At 49.7% G+C, this 15278-nt stretch overlaps 1 protein-coding gene across 6 annotated transcripts in view; it reads right to left on the bottom strand.

Moving 5' to 3' along the window:
* The window catches only part of LOC101030889 (uncharacterized), a 59238-nt gene extending 46912 nt beyond the window's left edge, over positions 1-12326 (bottom strand). The window contains exons 1-4 of one of the 6 annotated variants that reach the window (XM_074386565.1): positions 11772-12324; positions 8068-8194; positions 7351-7473; positions 295-6684 (exon numbers count right to left, since the gene is read on the bottom strand). In XM_074386565.1, the coding sequence (XP_074242666.1) occupies positions 5063-6684; positions 7351-7473; positions 8068-8194; positions 11772-11807 (1908 nt within the window). In that variant the 5' untranslated portion in view covers positions 11808-12324 and the 3' untranslated portion in view covers positions 295-5062. The other 5 variants (XM_074386563.1, XM_074386561.1, XM_074386564.1 and 2 more) reach the window with 5 other exon arrangements.
* Between the last annotated feature and the right edge of the window lie 2952 nt (positions 12327-15278).

The following is a 15278-nucleotide window of genomic DNA, read 5'->3' as shown; positions in this document are numbered from 1 at the left end:
AGGTTGCGGTGAGCCGAGATCGCGCCATTGCACTCCAGCCTGGGTAACAAGAGCAAAACTCCGTCTCAAAAAAAAAAAAAAAAAAAGAGATGCAACGTAGCAAAATTCCACTAATTTAAAAAACAACATGGCCGGGCGCAGTGGCTCAAGCCTGTAATCCCAGCACTTTGGGAGGCTGAGGCAGGTGGATCACGAGGTCAAGAGATCAAGACCATCCTGGTCAACATGGTGAAACCCTGTCTCTACTAAAAATACTAAAAATTAGCTGGGCATGGTGGCGTGTGCCTGTAATCCCAGCTACTCAGGAGGCTGAGGCAGGAGAATTGCCTGAACCCAGGAGGCGGAGGTTGCGGTGAGCCGAGATCGCGCCATTGCACTCCAGCCTGGGCAACAAGAGCGAAACTCCGTCTCAAAAAAAACAAAAAAACAAAACAAAACAAAACAAAAAAACAGAAAAAATAAATATTTATGATGGCTGACAGTATGATTCATACAGACTGCAAATCCACTAATTTAAAAAACAACACATTAAAAAAATCAATATTTATGATGGCTGACAGTATCATTCATACAGTCTGCAAACTCCTATTGTTGTTTACTTGGTTAATCTCAAGGGGCTCCCCAGGTTGCCAACTGGTCTAGGAGAGGGGGTGACTTCCTCCAGTACCATGGCATGTGGCAAGAGACCGAGGACAAAGGAGACCACCCCTCCTGTAGATGGAATATGCCAGAGGGCCCAGATTTGGCTCTATCTTGTTGAGGCCTCGGTAGTCATGCCAAGTTTGTGGGTTGCTGTTTCTTGACCCAAAACAAATGGGCAGCTAGGTATTAGGTCCGTGAAAGTCTCTGTTTCTAGAAGAGCCTAGTATGCAGCTAGTCCTTTTGTTTTAATGGAGGACTAGCATGAGTTTGAGAATGGCAGTTTCTTTTATCAGAAGCCTTGGGAAACTTCTGGCCATCGGATGTGGTCTAGAGACTCAAGGACACATGAGAAAAGGTTGCCAAACCTTGACAGTGAAGGGATCTCTTAGGGTGCTAACAAATGTGTCGGCTGATATCAATGTGGGTAGATTTTTTTTTTTTTTGAGACAGAGTTTCACTCTTGTTGCCCAGGCTGGAGTGCAATGGCACATTCTTGGCTCACCGCAACCTGCGCCTCCTGGGTTCAAGCAATTCTCCTGTCTCAGCCTCCCAAGTAGCTGGGATTACAGGCATGTGCCACCATGTCCGGCTAATTTTTTGCATTTTTAGTAGAGACGGGGTTTCACCATGTTGGCCAAGATGGTCTTGATCTCTTGACCTCGTGATCCACCCTCCTCGGCCTCCCAAAGTGCTGGGATTACAGGCGTGAGCCACCGCGTCCGGCCCAATGTGGGTAGATTTTAAAGCCTTTGTTGGAGAAGTCACCCTGTCTGGTATTATGGGTTATTATACAGATAAGGATACAAGACACTGTGATACTGAGGAGGGGTAAACAACAAAAAGAACGGAATAGAGAACCCAGAAATATGCAAAGAAATATAACCAACTAATTTTTAACAAATGAGTAAAAGCCCCGACCGGACAGCTTATCTGGTGAATAATACTATAAACTTAAAGAACCAACACCAATCCTTCTTAAACTTTTCCAAAAGTCGAAGGAGACAGCACTTCCTAACTCATTTTACGAAGCCAGAATTGCCCTGATGCCAAAGCCAGACAAACACAAGAAAACTACAGACCAATATCCCTTAAGGAAATTGATGTCAAAATTCTAAATCAAATATTAGCAAACCAAATTAAGCAGCATGTTAAAAGGATTATAAAGCATGTCCAAGTGGAATTTATTCCTAGAATGCAAGATGGTTCAACCCATGAAAAACAATCAATATACTATACCATATTAACAGAGTAAAGGGGAAAAATCATCTATCTTGATGCAGAAAAAGCATTTGACAAAAATTCAATACCATTTCATGTTTAAAAAAAAAGCACTCGGCCGGGCGCGGTGGCTCAAGCCTGTAATCCCAGAACTTTGGGAGGTCGAGGTGGATGGATCACAAGGTCAAGAGATCGAGACCATCCTGGTCAACATGGTGAAACCCCGTCTCTACTAAAAATACAAAAATCATTAGCTGGGCATGGTGGCGCGTGCCTGTAATCCCAGCTACTCAGGAGGCTGAGGCAGGAGAATTGCTGAACCCAGGAGGCGGAGGTTGTGGTGAGCCGAGATCGCGCAATTGCACTCCAGCCTGGGTAACAAGAGTGAAACTCCGTCTCAAAAAAAAAAAAAACAAAAAAAAAAAACAAAAAACCAACAACAAAAAAAGCACTCAAGAAATGAATAAAATAAAACTATGTCAATGTAACAAAAGCCATATATTTAAAAAGCCCACAGTTGGCCGGGCGCGGTGGCTCAAGCCTGTAATCCCAGCATTTTGGGAGGCCGAGGCGGGTGGATCACGAGGTCAAGAGATCGAGACCATCCTGGTCAACATGGTGAAACCCCGTCTCTGCTAAAAATACAAAAATCATTAGCTGGGCATGGTGGCGCGTGCCTGTAATCCCAGCTACTCAGGAGGCTGAGGCAGGAGAATTGCCTGAACCCAGGAGGCGGAGGTTGCGGTGAGCCGAGATCGCGCAATTGCACTCCAGCCTGGGTAACAAGAGCGAAACTCCGTCTCAAAAAAAAAAAAAAAAAAAAAAAAAAAACCCACAGTTAAATCATTCTCAATCGTGAAAAACCAAAAGCTTTCTGATCAGGAACAAGGCAAAGATGTCCTGTTTCTCTACTTCTGTTCAACATGGTACTGGAAGTCCTAGCCAGTGTAATATGAAAGAAAAGAAGTAAAAGGCAGCCAAATTGGAAAGGAAGAAGTAAAATTATTTCTGATCACAGGTGATATTATCTTATATGTTGATAACTCTAAAGGTTTGCAAGATTGAAGAGTTCTGGAGATGAACAGTGGTGGTGGTTGCCTAACAATACGAATCTACTCATTACCACTGAAGTATACACTTAAAATGGTTAGGATGGTAAATTTCATATTATATGTATTTCATCATATTTTTTTTAACATTTTTAAATAAACCACAAAAAACTATGGTGCACTCACCCAGCAGAGCACTACTCAGTAGTAAAATGAACCATACATACACAAAGCATGGATGATTCTCAAGAAAATTATGCTGCATGAAAGAAATCAGACCACAAAAGAGTATAAATACTTTATGATTCCAATTGTATTAATTCTAGAAAAGCCAAACAAATCTAAAGTGAAAAATGTAAATCAATGGTTTCCTGGGGAAGGCAAGGAGAGATTGTAAAGGGCGTGAGGTAGCTCTGCATGTGATGGATACATTCATTATCATGATTATGGTGTTGGTTCCCTGAGTGTACAAAACTTACCAAATATGCACAATTATTGCATGACAATTACATATCAACAAAGCACCAAAAGGAACTGTTGCACATAAAAATCCAACCTCCTACTCATTTTAGAAAATCAGATTTGGCAACCCTATATTGACTCTGCCATCTTTCTTCTTGCTTTGGGAACAAAGAATGGCTGGCTACGTCACAGATGCTATAATCCCTGCAGTATAAGATCTGCTTTTTCTTAGTCCCTTTTTTCCTGCTAGCGCAGCACTGGCCTTGAGATGCACAGCACACAGACAGTAATCCATAAAACTAAAATCTTGAGATTATCTGCTCTGACAGTAACATTAGTCATAGGACAGAGGTCTAGAGGTCCTGAGAATTTCTGCAAACTCTGAATCCTGCACAGCCACATTCAAGGGAACATTCATCATGGGTGCACCTTTAGAACAGGTCCGTTTCTGCTGGTTTACTATAATCTCACCTACTCCCTATTAATCACACCCAGTGTTTTTGTACAAATTACAGTCCCAGCAGGGCCTTATAGGTCTTAACAGTTAAGAGACACCTGCCTAATGCTGAACTTCAGGGCATATGGCCCCTTGGCAGGTGCTAAACAGCAACTGCTTTACAGTGTTGGGGACTATGGGGCACCCCTTGAGAATAAGGGACCCAATTCATGCTGTTCCCGCATGCAGTGGAGGTTGTCACAACTGCCCCCTCCTCAGGGTACAAATTCATGCCATTCAGATCATAATAAATTCCTACAATTTTTCCTAGCAGGACTTGGTAGCAATGTAAATGAGGCTCAGTCCCCTCCTCCTGTCCCCTCCAAGATAATCTGGCCACCCCTTTAGTTTGATAGATCTTAACTCTGTTCTTTTTTTTTTTTTTTTTTTGAGATGGAGTTTCGCTCTTGTTGCCCAGGCTGGAGTGCAATGGCACTATCTCGGCTCGCCGCAACCTCCGCCTCCTGGGTTCAGGCAATTCTCCTGCCTCAGCCTCCTAAGTAGCTGGGATTACAGGCCGCGCCACCACGCCCATCTAGTTTATTTTATTTTTAGTAGAGACGGGGTTTCACCATGTTGACCAGGATGGTCTCGATCTCTCGACCTCGTGATCCACCCGCCTCAGCCTCCCAAAGTGCTGGGATTACAGGCTTGAGCCACCGCGCCCGGCTTAACTCTGTTCTTGAACCACCCTACACAGTGATCAGACCATGGAAGATTAAAGGCAGCTTTATTATAAGGCCTTTATCATTGCACAAACCAGGGTGATACACAGGAGATAAGTTGTTGCACTGAGTAACATGAAGGCTGGACAAATCCATCACAGGCATAACACGAGACCAACAGTGTCCCAGAGAAAGGAAAACCTTCTCTAGAACAAGCTGTCAGCAGAACCCTGCTCAGGTCTTCACAGCCAAAGGCTGATCATGTCCACAGCTAAACCAGACATCAAGGGTGGGAATGACATCTCCCCATGGCTTCAGACTACTCCCAATTCCCTTTAGGGATTGGAAAGAGAGAGGAGAGGTCTGCCTTCCCTGAGCACAGTGGAGTGGTCAACATACTCTCTGGAGAGCTGCAGTGTGTGGTGCTGATGTGGCTTCTATCACAACCCCAGCAGTGAAAAAATGCTGATAAAATCCATGGTAAGAGAATGTAACTTGGCTCCAGAAAGCTTCCAACATAGCTAGCATTCCTAGGGAACCTCCCCAGGGTGGGTACTTGGATGAAAAAGGTTCGACTTGTAGTTGACAGCACCCTCATAAGGTCTGTTCTCACAGCTTATCTCTGCTGTGTGCTGTTGCTTTGAACAGGGATGGAGCACATTCTCCATGCTCCTTTCTCTGGTATGAATCTTCTGATGCCGAATGAGGGTAGGCCTTTGGCTGAAGGCTTTCCCACATTCACTGCACTCATAAGCCCTATCTGGTTTGTGAACTTTCAGGTGCTGCCTCAGATTGGACCTCTGCCTAAAGGTTTTCCCACATTCGCTGCACTCATAAGGCCGCTCGCCGGTGTGAAGTCTCCGGTGGTTATTGAGGCTGGAGCTTTGGTTAAAGAATTTCCCACATTCACTACACTGGTAGGGCCGTTCGCCAGTGTGAAGTCTCCGATGGCTATTGAGGCTGGAGCTCTGGCTAAACAACTTTCCACATTCGTTGCACTCATAAGGCCGCTCACCGGTATGAACTCGCTGATGTTTCATGAGGTCTGAGTTTCGGCTGAAGGCTTTCCCGCACTGGCTGCACCCGTGAGGCCGCTCACCAGTGTGAACTATCTGATGCTGAATGAGGCTGGCGATGTGGCTGAAGTATTTCCCACATTCGTTGCACTTGTAAGGTCTTTCTCCAGTGTGAACTCTCCAATGTTTAATCAGGCTGGAGTTGCAGTTAAAGGATTTCCCACATTCACTGCACTCATGGGCACTTCTGCCCGTGTGAACCCTCTTATGATGAATGAGGTTAGAACGCTGGCTGAAGAACTTCCCACAGTCACTGCACTCATATGGCTTTTCACCAGTGTGAACCCTCTTGTGCTGGATGAGGTTGGAGCTTCGGCTGAAGAACTTCCCACAGTCACCGCACACGTGAGGGCTTTCACCAGTGTGAACCCTGAGATGTTTAACGAGGCTGGAGTGCTGGCTGAAGAATTTCCCACATTCGCAGCACTCATACGGTTTTCCTCTATTGTGAACTTTCTGGTGCTGGATGAGGCCAGCGGCGTAACTGAAGAAGATTCCACATTTGCTGCACTCATAAGGCCTTTCTCTGCTGTGGATTCTCTGGTGCTGAACAAGAGTGGATTTGTCATTGATGGCATCCCCAGATTCACGGCACTTGTTATGCCTCTGTGTGGTGTGAAAATCCACCACACCTTCAGTGGCCTTATGTGGCTCCCCATCGCTGGGAGTGACATCATGCTGCAGAAACCCTGCTCTGGCCACAAAGTCCTTCCCGCCCTCCCTGCAGGTGAAAAGCTGCTCTGATGTGTGGTCTCCGTTGGTCTCCACAGGCAAAACCTGGTCCTCCTCCCTTCCAATGGGGCTGTGTACATTCTGCTGCACCTGTTTCTGGGCAAGGTTTGCACTGAACTCATAGCCTTTCACATATGCCTCACACACAAATGGTTTCTGCCTGGGATGTGCTGCCTGGTGTTCAGCCAAATGCAAGATGTCTTTCAAGCACAGGCAACATATGTCAGAGGGGCAGGTCTTCTTGGGGCACAGAGCTGGCTTAGGACTCCTGTCCTGTGCCGCTCCTTCCACAGAAACATTATGCTCAGAAGGGAACTCCTTGCCCTCTGTTCCATGGCAAAAATCTGAAAGCAGAGAAATGCTGGTGACATTCGTATAAACTTTACCTAGAAGGAAAATGCCCCATCACCTACACTTGGCTGACCTAAGAATGAGTCCACAGGATTGCTGGTAACAAGAGAGTACTCAGGTCAGGATAAAGAATAATCTGCTCCGCCATATACTGTGCCTGGTCAGGTCACAAAATACGGGAGGCCTTATCGGGACCAGGGACACAGGAAGGGGGACTATATTGGGCAGAGAGGCAGGGTCTCTTACTCACTTCTCTTTAAAGTGCTTTTGGCAGGGCTGGGGCTGCTGGTAACCTGTCAAGGCTATGCAGTGAGAGCATCTAGACCCAGAAAAACCTGCAGCTGAGTAGCTGGTATTCAAGCATGTCAAAGAAAGAGCACATATCTCACAACATATTAAGTGTAGGCCGATGTTGCAAAGTGACGCAGGGGAAGCTGAAAGAGAGAAATGGAGGCCAGAAATGTGCGGCACAGCCAGGGGCCCCAATTCAGAATAGCAAGGACAAGTGGACAACGTATCAAGCACAGGGAAGGAAAAGTAGAGATGAGGTCTGGCTACTGGCATTGGTACCAAATGATGAAGAACAGGAATGGAAGATGCTGTATGATGTAAACACAGTGGTGAGGTCACATCCTCCCCCAGCTCCCATCGCTGCTTACCAGAGCCAGGCCTGCCATAAGCCCCCCTGGCCATGGCTGAAGTCATATCCACACTGTCAGGCACCCAGGGCTCTTTCCCCATCTCCAGCTGGGAAACAATGTAGGACCTGAAAGATATAAGCCCTAAGGGAAAGACAGAGTGGGTCAGTGGCCAGCACCTGCCCAGTTGAACTACCCCATGACAGACTATGGGACAGGAAATCCGAAGAGGATATCTGTACAGGGAGAGAGGGAGAGACAGCTCCCACGCTGTTGCGTGGGTGGATTCCAGAGAGGGAAATCCGTAGGACACAAGGGACATCCCGGTGGTTACAACAAGCAGTAACCGCATCAGTGCTAGGAATTCCTGGCACAGTCAGGCTTAGGAAATAATAGCAAAATGAAAGGCGCAGAATCTAAACCACAGAACTGTCAGATCTGGATAATCACCCAGGAGGGAGGGAATGGCCGAATCAGAGGGAGTCGTGCACCTGACTGCAACACCCCTCATGCTTGGAGCTTCCCTGTAAGGCTTCAGGCAGCAGGTGTGGGGGCCACTCAGGGAGAGAAGTGGGCAATGCACATAGCTCAGCCCTAGAAGCCGCAACACGCATACCAAGAAAGTAGGGATGGAAGCAGTACCAGTGGTCTGGCTGTGGGAAGAAAAGAGCTGTTTCTTGGGCAAAGGGGACAGGCAGAGATGAGCTTGGGACCTTGGGGCAGGGGTGACGGCCTTACCCAGTGAGGCTATAAGTGCAAAGTTTTCCAGCATCACATCGCAGTACAGGAGCCTCTGAGCCTCATCAAGGAGCCCCCACTCCTCCTCTGAGAAGCAAACGGTCACATCCTCAAAGGTTACGGAGCCCTGCCATGATGGGGACAGTTCGTTCCATGATCAGTCTCTGTCCTTGGGACTCCCTATCCATACCCTGCTCACTCTCTCCCCAGCTCCAGGAGGTAGCAGACCCTGCCTCTGTGGGCACCCGGCGCACAGCAGCAACAGGCAGGGTGCAGAGAGGCACCCTCTAAGCTCTGGGCCTTAAGTGCAGCCTCTTCCCCTAGTGTCGTCAATGCCATGCTTCTCCGATCCAAACGTGGAATTCTCCCTTAAACCCCAGTCCAGAGCCCTGGGGTGAACAGCTCACGCTCCCTCCCACATGCAATTTCATTCTTCGGACTACACCATCTTAACAGCTCCAGACCTCACAACGGCCTCCCACTGCCACTGCTACCCTCTCCCCATCCCGGCCCCTATTCACAGTCATCTCCATGGGCTCCCACCTGTCACTCTGCTCACGACATCTGGAGAGTGCTTGGCAAACACAACCCCTATCCCAGCCTGCCCCAGACCTTTGATGGCCTCCACTGCCAAGGGCAACACCCAGGTAAGGGGAAGAGGGAGCACTCCACCCTTGCCTTGGAGACCTCCAAGTCCCCTGGCCTGGGCTTCAACCTAAGCAGCCATCCATGGCAACCTAAGCCACACGGATGTCACATATCCTTGGCCTTTTTTGTTGCACATTCTGACCCTGTCATCACTCACACTCATTAAAAAAAAAAAAAAAAAAAAAAAAAAAAGCAGGGCGCGGTGGCTCAAGCCTGTAATCCCAGCACTTTGGGAGGCCGAGGCGGGTGGATCACGAGGTCGAGAGATCGAGACCATCCTGGTCAACATGGTGAAACCCCGTCTCTACTAAAAATACAAAAAATTAGCTGGGCATGGTGGCGCGTGCCTGTAATCCCAGCTACTCAGGAGGCTGAGGCAGGAGAATTGCCTGAACCCAGGAGGCGGAGGTTACGGTGAGCCGAGATCGCGCCATTGCACTCCAGCCTGGGTAACAAGAGCGGAACTCCGTCTCAAAAAAAAAAAAAAAAAAAAAAAAAAAAAAAAAAAAAGTGAACCCCTTTGGCCATCCTACTCCCCACCCACCTAAGGCCAGCAACTCTGCCAACTGACCCCTCTTGTCCCAAGCTAATTCCCCAGTCTGAGGACAAACCCCATCAAGGGTCACCACGGAAGCCTGGAGAGAACACAGATAAGCATATAAGCACCAGCCCAAGCCTCACGGCAGTATTACCTCCTCTACTGCTAACCCTCAGCATCCATCTCATTCATGTCTACACTCTCTGGGAAGATCCGGCCACCTGCCAGACCCTCTTGTAACCGGCTGGCAGGAAGACAGGGGCTCAGCTCCCTCCCCGTGCTCGCCAAAGATGTAACCAGGCGTGACCAGGTTTTTGGGCTCACTTGCCCCAGGAATGGGGAAAGGGTCCTGGCAGCGTGGTGAGTTTACCATTCAAGTAAATATCGGACCCAAATAGTTTTTCAGAATGCGATTTATTGGGGGGGGGGGAGGGAGGGAGGGAGGGACAGAGGGAGAGAGAGAGAGAGCGCGCGCGCGCGAGAACCCACTCCCATGCTGTTGTGGGAGGGGATCCCAGAGAGGGAAATTCGTGTAGGTAGACAGTGGGAATTTCAACCATTCCCTCCTTATTCCTGTTCTTGTCCAATGAGAGGAGTTCTTTCAAACGTCCTCTGGAGTGATTGATCTTTGACTCTGATCCTGGATTGGTTGTTTGGGCCCACAACAGAGCCCCTTCTCCCAGGGCCTTTAGCGGTCTTTCTGAACAAAAGAAGCTCACCTGGAATTTCCACCTACTCGGAGGGAAATTACCGCCTTTGAAACAGGCAATTTTCCTTAACACAGTCCCTCATTCTGACACCCCCACATACCCCCACTGCCACCACCATGACCACTACTGTTCCTCACCTGTCTTTACGATGCCAAACAAGCCACAGTTCCCAAGCAAGAATCCTCTTTTCAGTTTTCCAGCCCCACCTTCCTCTTTTTTCAACATCATTGTCACCACTACTTCAAGTTTTACCTCCAAAATCTGACACACAGCTACGCTCCCGTCCACACACCAGATGCCACATTTTGGATGTTTCTAACTGTTGAAATAAACAAAGACCAACAAAATGAGAAAAGCTCAGGCTACTTATTCAAAGCTCGCTATAGCAAGAGAGACTCAGTGCAAGCCAAGAGTGGGAAAGCCTGTAATCCCAGCTACTGGGAAGGCTGAGGAAGGAGAATTGCTTGAACCGGGGAGGCAGAGGTTGCAGTGGGCTGAGATTGCACCATTGCACGCCAGCCTGGGCAAAAAGAGTGAGAAACTCTATCTCCGGGGGGAAAAAAAAGGAAAGGAAGGTTTCAGGCGTGCCATGATTGGAGGATCCTATTTGCAGGTGGGTGAACTAGAAGTGGGCATCCTATGTGATTGGTTAGGGTGTATAACTGCCTTTCTCTAGTTGGTCTTAAGTCAGAAGCAGGAGTTAAAATTAAGGAAGGTGTCTGTTATTAGTCAAACCCTGGCCGTTGGGACTGCTCATTACAGAAGTTATTGTTTTAACTTCCTGGATTGTCAGTCCAGACAGCAATCTAGCTTCCCGCGGGTCTGACATATAGTAGGCTGGCTTCCTGCTGCGTGGGTTGTTTATTGTAGATAAGGGGGTTGGTTTCCGGGACAGGTTCTGGGGCATGATCTGGCCATTGTTAACATGAATATCCAGTCTCTCATAACCTTAACAAATCCCTCAGAACACCCTAACTGTGTGTCTAGCTGCCCACTCTTCAACTGCACTCCGGGGTCTCTGGGACATCACAGGCTCAACCTGGTCAAAACCTAACTTCTACTGGTTCCAGGGAAAATTCCTCCTACAACCAACTTAGTTCAAGAAGCTAGATTCATCAAACGAAAAACCACTGATTCCTCCCTTTGTCCCCCTCCACATCAGAAATTTTAGTCAGTCTGACTTAAAAGACATCAGGTTCCCAATCACTTTCTCTAACTCTAGTCCCCACCCTGGTCCGGCCAGCAGCAGCACTGGCCTGGGCTATTCCACTAGGCTACTCCTTGGCCTCCCTCCATGCGGCTCACCCCACATTCAGTTCTCCACTCTGCATCCATAGGGAGGCTGTTAAGACCTGAGTCACAGCATCTTCCTCCTCTGCCCTAAACCTTCCATGGCTCCCATCGCCCTCAGAACAGAGGCTCAGCTCTCCGGCCTGCCGTTCCGGGCTGTCTTCGGCCCACCAGCTCTCCGGTTCCAGCAGACATAATATTAGTAACAGTGACCTGGGCAGGGTTCCTGAACACTCCCAACGCAGTCTCCACACCATACCTCACCCCACCGCCAAGCTTTTGCGCGAGCTGGTTCCTGTGCCTGCAAAGCCCTTTCTCCCTTCATCCCATTACATTTCAGAAACGGAAGCCTCTCTATAAAAACCCTGCCCTGATTCAGGACCCCAGCTGGGAGCGTCTCCCTTCCAGGGTCCCCTGACAAAAAAGCAAGGAAATGGGAACGGCGAAAAGTCCTGGAACAAAGCCATCTTTTGCATCTCAACGCCAGGAACAGGAGGGCCTGACGCCCAAGCACTCACCTGCGCGGGGCCCCGCAGCGCCGCCGCTGCCGCCATTGGAGTCCGTGATCTGAGCAGGGCTCCAGGGTGCGGGCGACCGCGGGGCGGGGAGAAGGGGTCTGGCGGGCTCAGGCTACCACCACCTGGCCGTGTCCCGTGCGCGGTTTGCACTCCCAGCCTGTCTCCCCGGTGCAAAATGCGCACGGGGCCCCGGGGCGCAGGCTCCGGGGGCGCGGAGAGCGCGCAGCTCCGCCGGGCACTCCAGTTGCAAGGGGTCACGGCTGGTGCAAAGGCGCGGAGGGGGTCCCGGCCTCACAGTCCCCCGCGCGGTCGGGGAAAGCCGGCGGGGCAGCTTCAAGGGGTCAGCCCCACTTCCTCCGGGCTCAGCCTCCCCGCCGGGAAATGGCCTGTGAGGCTGCAGCGCAGGAAGTTCCGGCCCCCTCCCAGGCGGCGCGGAGAGGCGCCCTCTCCCGGACTGTCACAGGGCTGGCGCTAGCTGATACACAGACAGGGCCTGGGGATCGCGAGTTTCTGCATAGCCTCTCGCCTGGTGGGGGGTCCGGGGCGGGACTGAGAGCGGACCTCGCCGCGTCTCCACCGCAGCCTGCAGCCCTCGGGCGTTCGTCTTAAAGGGGCAGCTCCGGAGCCTGCGGCTGCCAGCGCGAGACCCCGCCTACCTCGGAGGTCCAGGAGGGGCTCAGGCAGTGCTCTTCCTGCACGTGTGGGCAGCGGCGGGCCGCTGGACCCCTAAGGGACCTCAAGTCACACTGAAAAATGGGGATAGTACCCAATGGGCGGGGTCTTTGCCTAGTAATATTGAATGTTGCTGTCATTCAGGGCTTCTCAAACCAGCAACGTCAGCATCACCTGGGGATTGGCTGAAAATGCAAGTTCTGGGGTAACAACGTAAACCTAAGGACTCAGAAATTCTGGGGAAGGGACTCAGCCTTCTCTGCTTTTCGCGGGGAGGCGGGGGATGGGTCTCGTTCTGTTGCCCAGGCTGGAGTGCCGTGGCGTGGCGTGATCATAGCTCACTGCAGACTCCATCTCGGGCTCAAGCCATCCTGCCTCAGCCTACCAGGTAGATGGGACTACAGGCGTGCACCATCAAACCCAGCTAATTTTTTTTTTTTTTTTTTTTTTTTGAGACAGAGTGTCGCTCTTGTTACCCAGGCTGGAGTGCAATGGCGCGGTGTCGGCTCACCGCAACCTCCGCCTCCTGGGCTCAGGCAATTCTCCTGCCTCAGCCTCCTGAGTAGCTGGGATTACAGGCACGCGCCACCATGCCCAGCTAATTTTTTGCACTTTTAGTAGAGACGGGGTTTCACCATGTTGACCGGGATGGTCTCGATCTCTTGACCTCGTGATCCACCCGCCTCGGCCTCCCAAAGTGCTGGGATTACAGGCTTGAGCCACCGCGCCCGGCTCCATCCCCTTTTCAGTTCCTCTTCCCACTGAGAGCCGCTTTCACCGGTAATAAAATCCCCTGCATTTACCATCTTCAATTCGTTTGTGTGATCTCACTCCTCCTGGATGCCAGACAAGAACTTGGGTGCCACGAGTGTGGTTCCAAAGGCTGTCACACTGACCTTCCACTGAGCTGTTAACAATTAAGCCATCCATGGATGGCAAAGCTAAAAGGACACTGTAACACTTCCTTTGGGACTTCAGGGGTCACAGTCATTTTCCGCTAGATGCTGCCGCAGGGCCCGTATAAAATTTGCTCTTGCTGGCATCCAAAAGCTCACTCCAGCTCCTGCACCTGCTCACCTTTACTCCCCTTCCCATGAGGGGTGGCACAGCGTGTAGGGGAGTTCGTCCCTGCTAGTGCCCATGCACTCTAGTTCCCACCGAGGAAGCGGTCAAGGAAATATCCTGCTTCAGAATGACCAAATCAAGCTAATTAACATATGCATCACTTCACATAGTTTTGTTTTGTTTTGAGACAGGGTCTCATTCTCTCACCCAGGCTGGAGTACAGTGGCACTATCACGGCTCATAGCAGGCTTGACCCCTTGGGCTCAAGCCATCCTCCCACCTCAGCCTCCTGAGTAGTTGAGACTACAGGTGTGCACCACCACACCCACGGAGAGAAGTTTGCATCTCTGTCCTGGGGAGAAGGGAGGCTTTGATGGACATAGTCAAGAGGGAGTTGCAATGAATGGGAATGAGACCATTTCTCCATGCCCCACCTCCACAGTGAGGAAGTCTCCCTCACGTCTTCTGAGACCCCTCCGGGAACTCCTTCACTGGTGGACTCTGTAGGGCCATTTTCCTCTGCCTATCAGGGTGGCGCTCGAGTGTCCTTCTTTAAGAAAAGACTGAGCAACGATCACAGATTGGGGGGGGTCACTGAGACAATAACAAGTAAGCGCAACATGGGATCCTGGAATGCAAACACTGGCTGATGAAATCCAAATAAAGTCTTGAGTTTGGTTAATAGGATTGTACCAATGTGAATTCCTTAGTTTTGAGAAGTGCTTCGTGGTCTTGCGAGCTGTTGGCATTGGGAAAGAGGAGAAAAAAGTATATGGAAACTCACTTGCATATCTCTTAAAATGAGAGTTTCCTTATTTATTTATTTATTTGAGATGGAGTCTCACTCTCTTACCCAGGCTGGAGTGCAGTGGCATGGTCTCGGCTCACTGCAAACTCTGCCTCCCAGGTTCAAGCGATTCTCCTGCCTCAGCCTCTGGAGTAGCTGGGATTACAGATGCCTGCCACCACGCACAGCTAATTCTTGTATTTTTAGTAGAGATGGGGGTTTCACCATGTTGGCCAGGCTGGTCTTGAACTCCTGACCTCAGGTGATCCACCTGCTTCAGCCTCCCAAAGTGCTGGGATTATAGGTGTGAGCCACTATGATCAATGATACTTTTAGTTTTAATGGTATCATATATAGAAAGGCTGCCCCAATGCTGACATTAATTGGAAAAAAAAATACTCTTCCATATTTACTTATAGTATCTCACGGTTTCTGTGCTTTACAGCGAGGGTTTGCTGCATTTGGAATGGATCCTGATTTGAGTTGCTGGCTACGTGCCTTGCCTTCCTCTATAACACCATTCCCAAGGCAGTGCCTGAAACCTACTAGAGAGTAGTTCATACAGTAGTTGTTGTATGAAAATATTAGTGCTCAGAACTGCCAACACGTCCTCTGCTAAAACTGCTGTTCTTTGTTGCCTGCAATGCACCAGACTGTGTGTCTCCAGTTTCCCTTGGTTCTCATAGAAAAATTCAGAGGATTTCCCCATAGAGAATGGGCATGGATCTCTCATGGGAGGAGGGAACTCCTGGTAATCTCTCTTCAGCAGAGGGCGAAGACCACCATGGCTCCAATTGACTGCAGCTGTGTGTAGAGTGATACTAGAGTCAGTAAAAGTGCCTCTAGTCTTGCTAAATCCCTTTTCACGAAATGGGGTGGCCACTAAGGGATGCCTAGCTCCACACTGTAGAAAACATCCTCTTCTACGTGTGGCCCTGGAAACCACTGCTAATGTGACACGAGTGTCGGAAAGGTTTCCTCTA

This window comes from Saimiri boliviensis, chromosome 14 (assembly GCF_048565385.1).
Source record: "Saimiri boliviensis isolate mSaiBol1 chromosome 14, mSaiBol1.pri, whole genome shotgun sequence".
Lineage (NCBI taxonomy): Eukaryota > Metazoa > Chordata > Mammalia > Primates > Cebidae > Saimiri > Saimiri boliviensis.
Note: the sequence above shows the minus strand (reverse complement) of the source record. Positions and strands in the feature narration are given on the sequence as shown.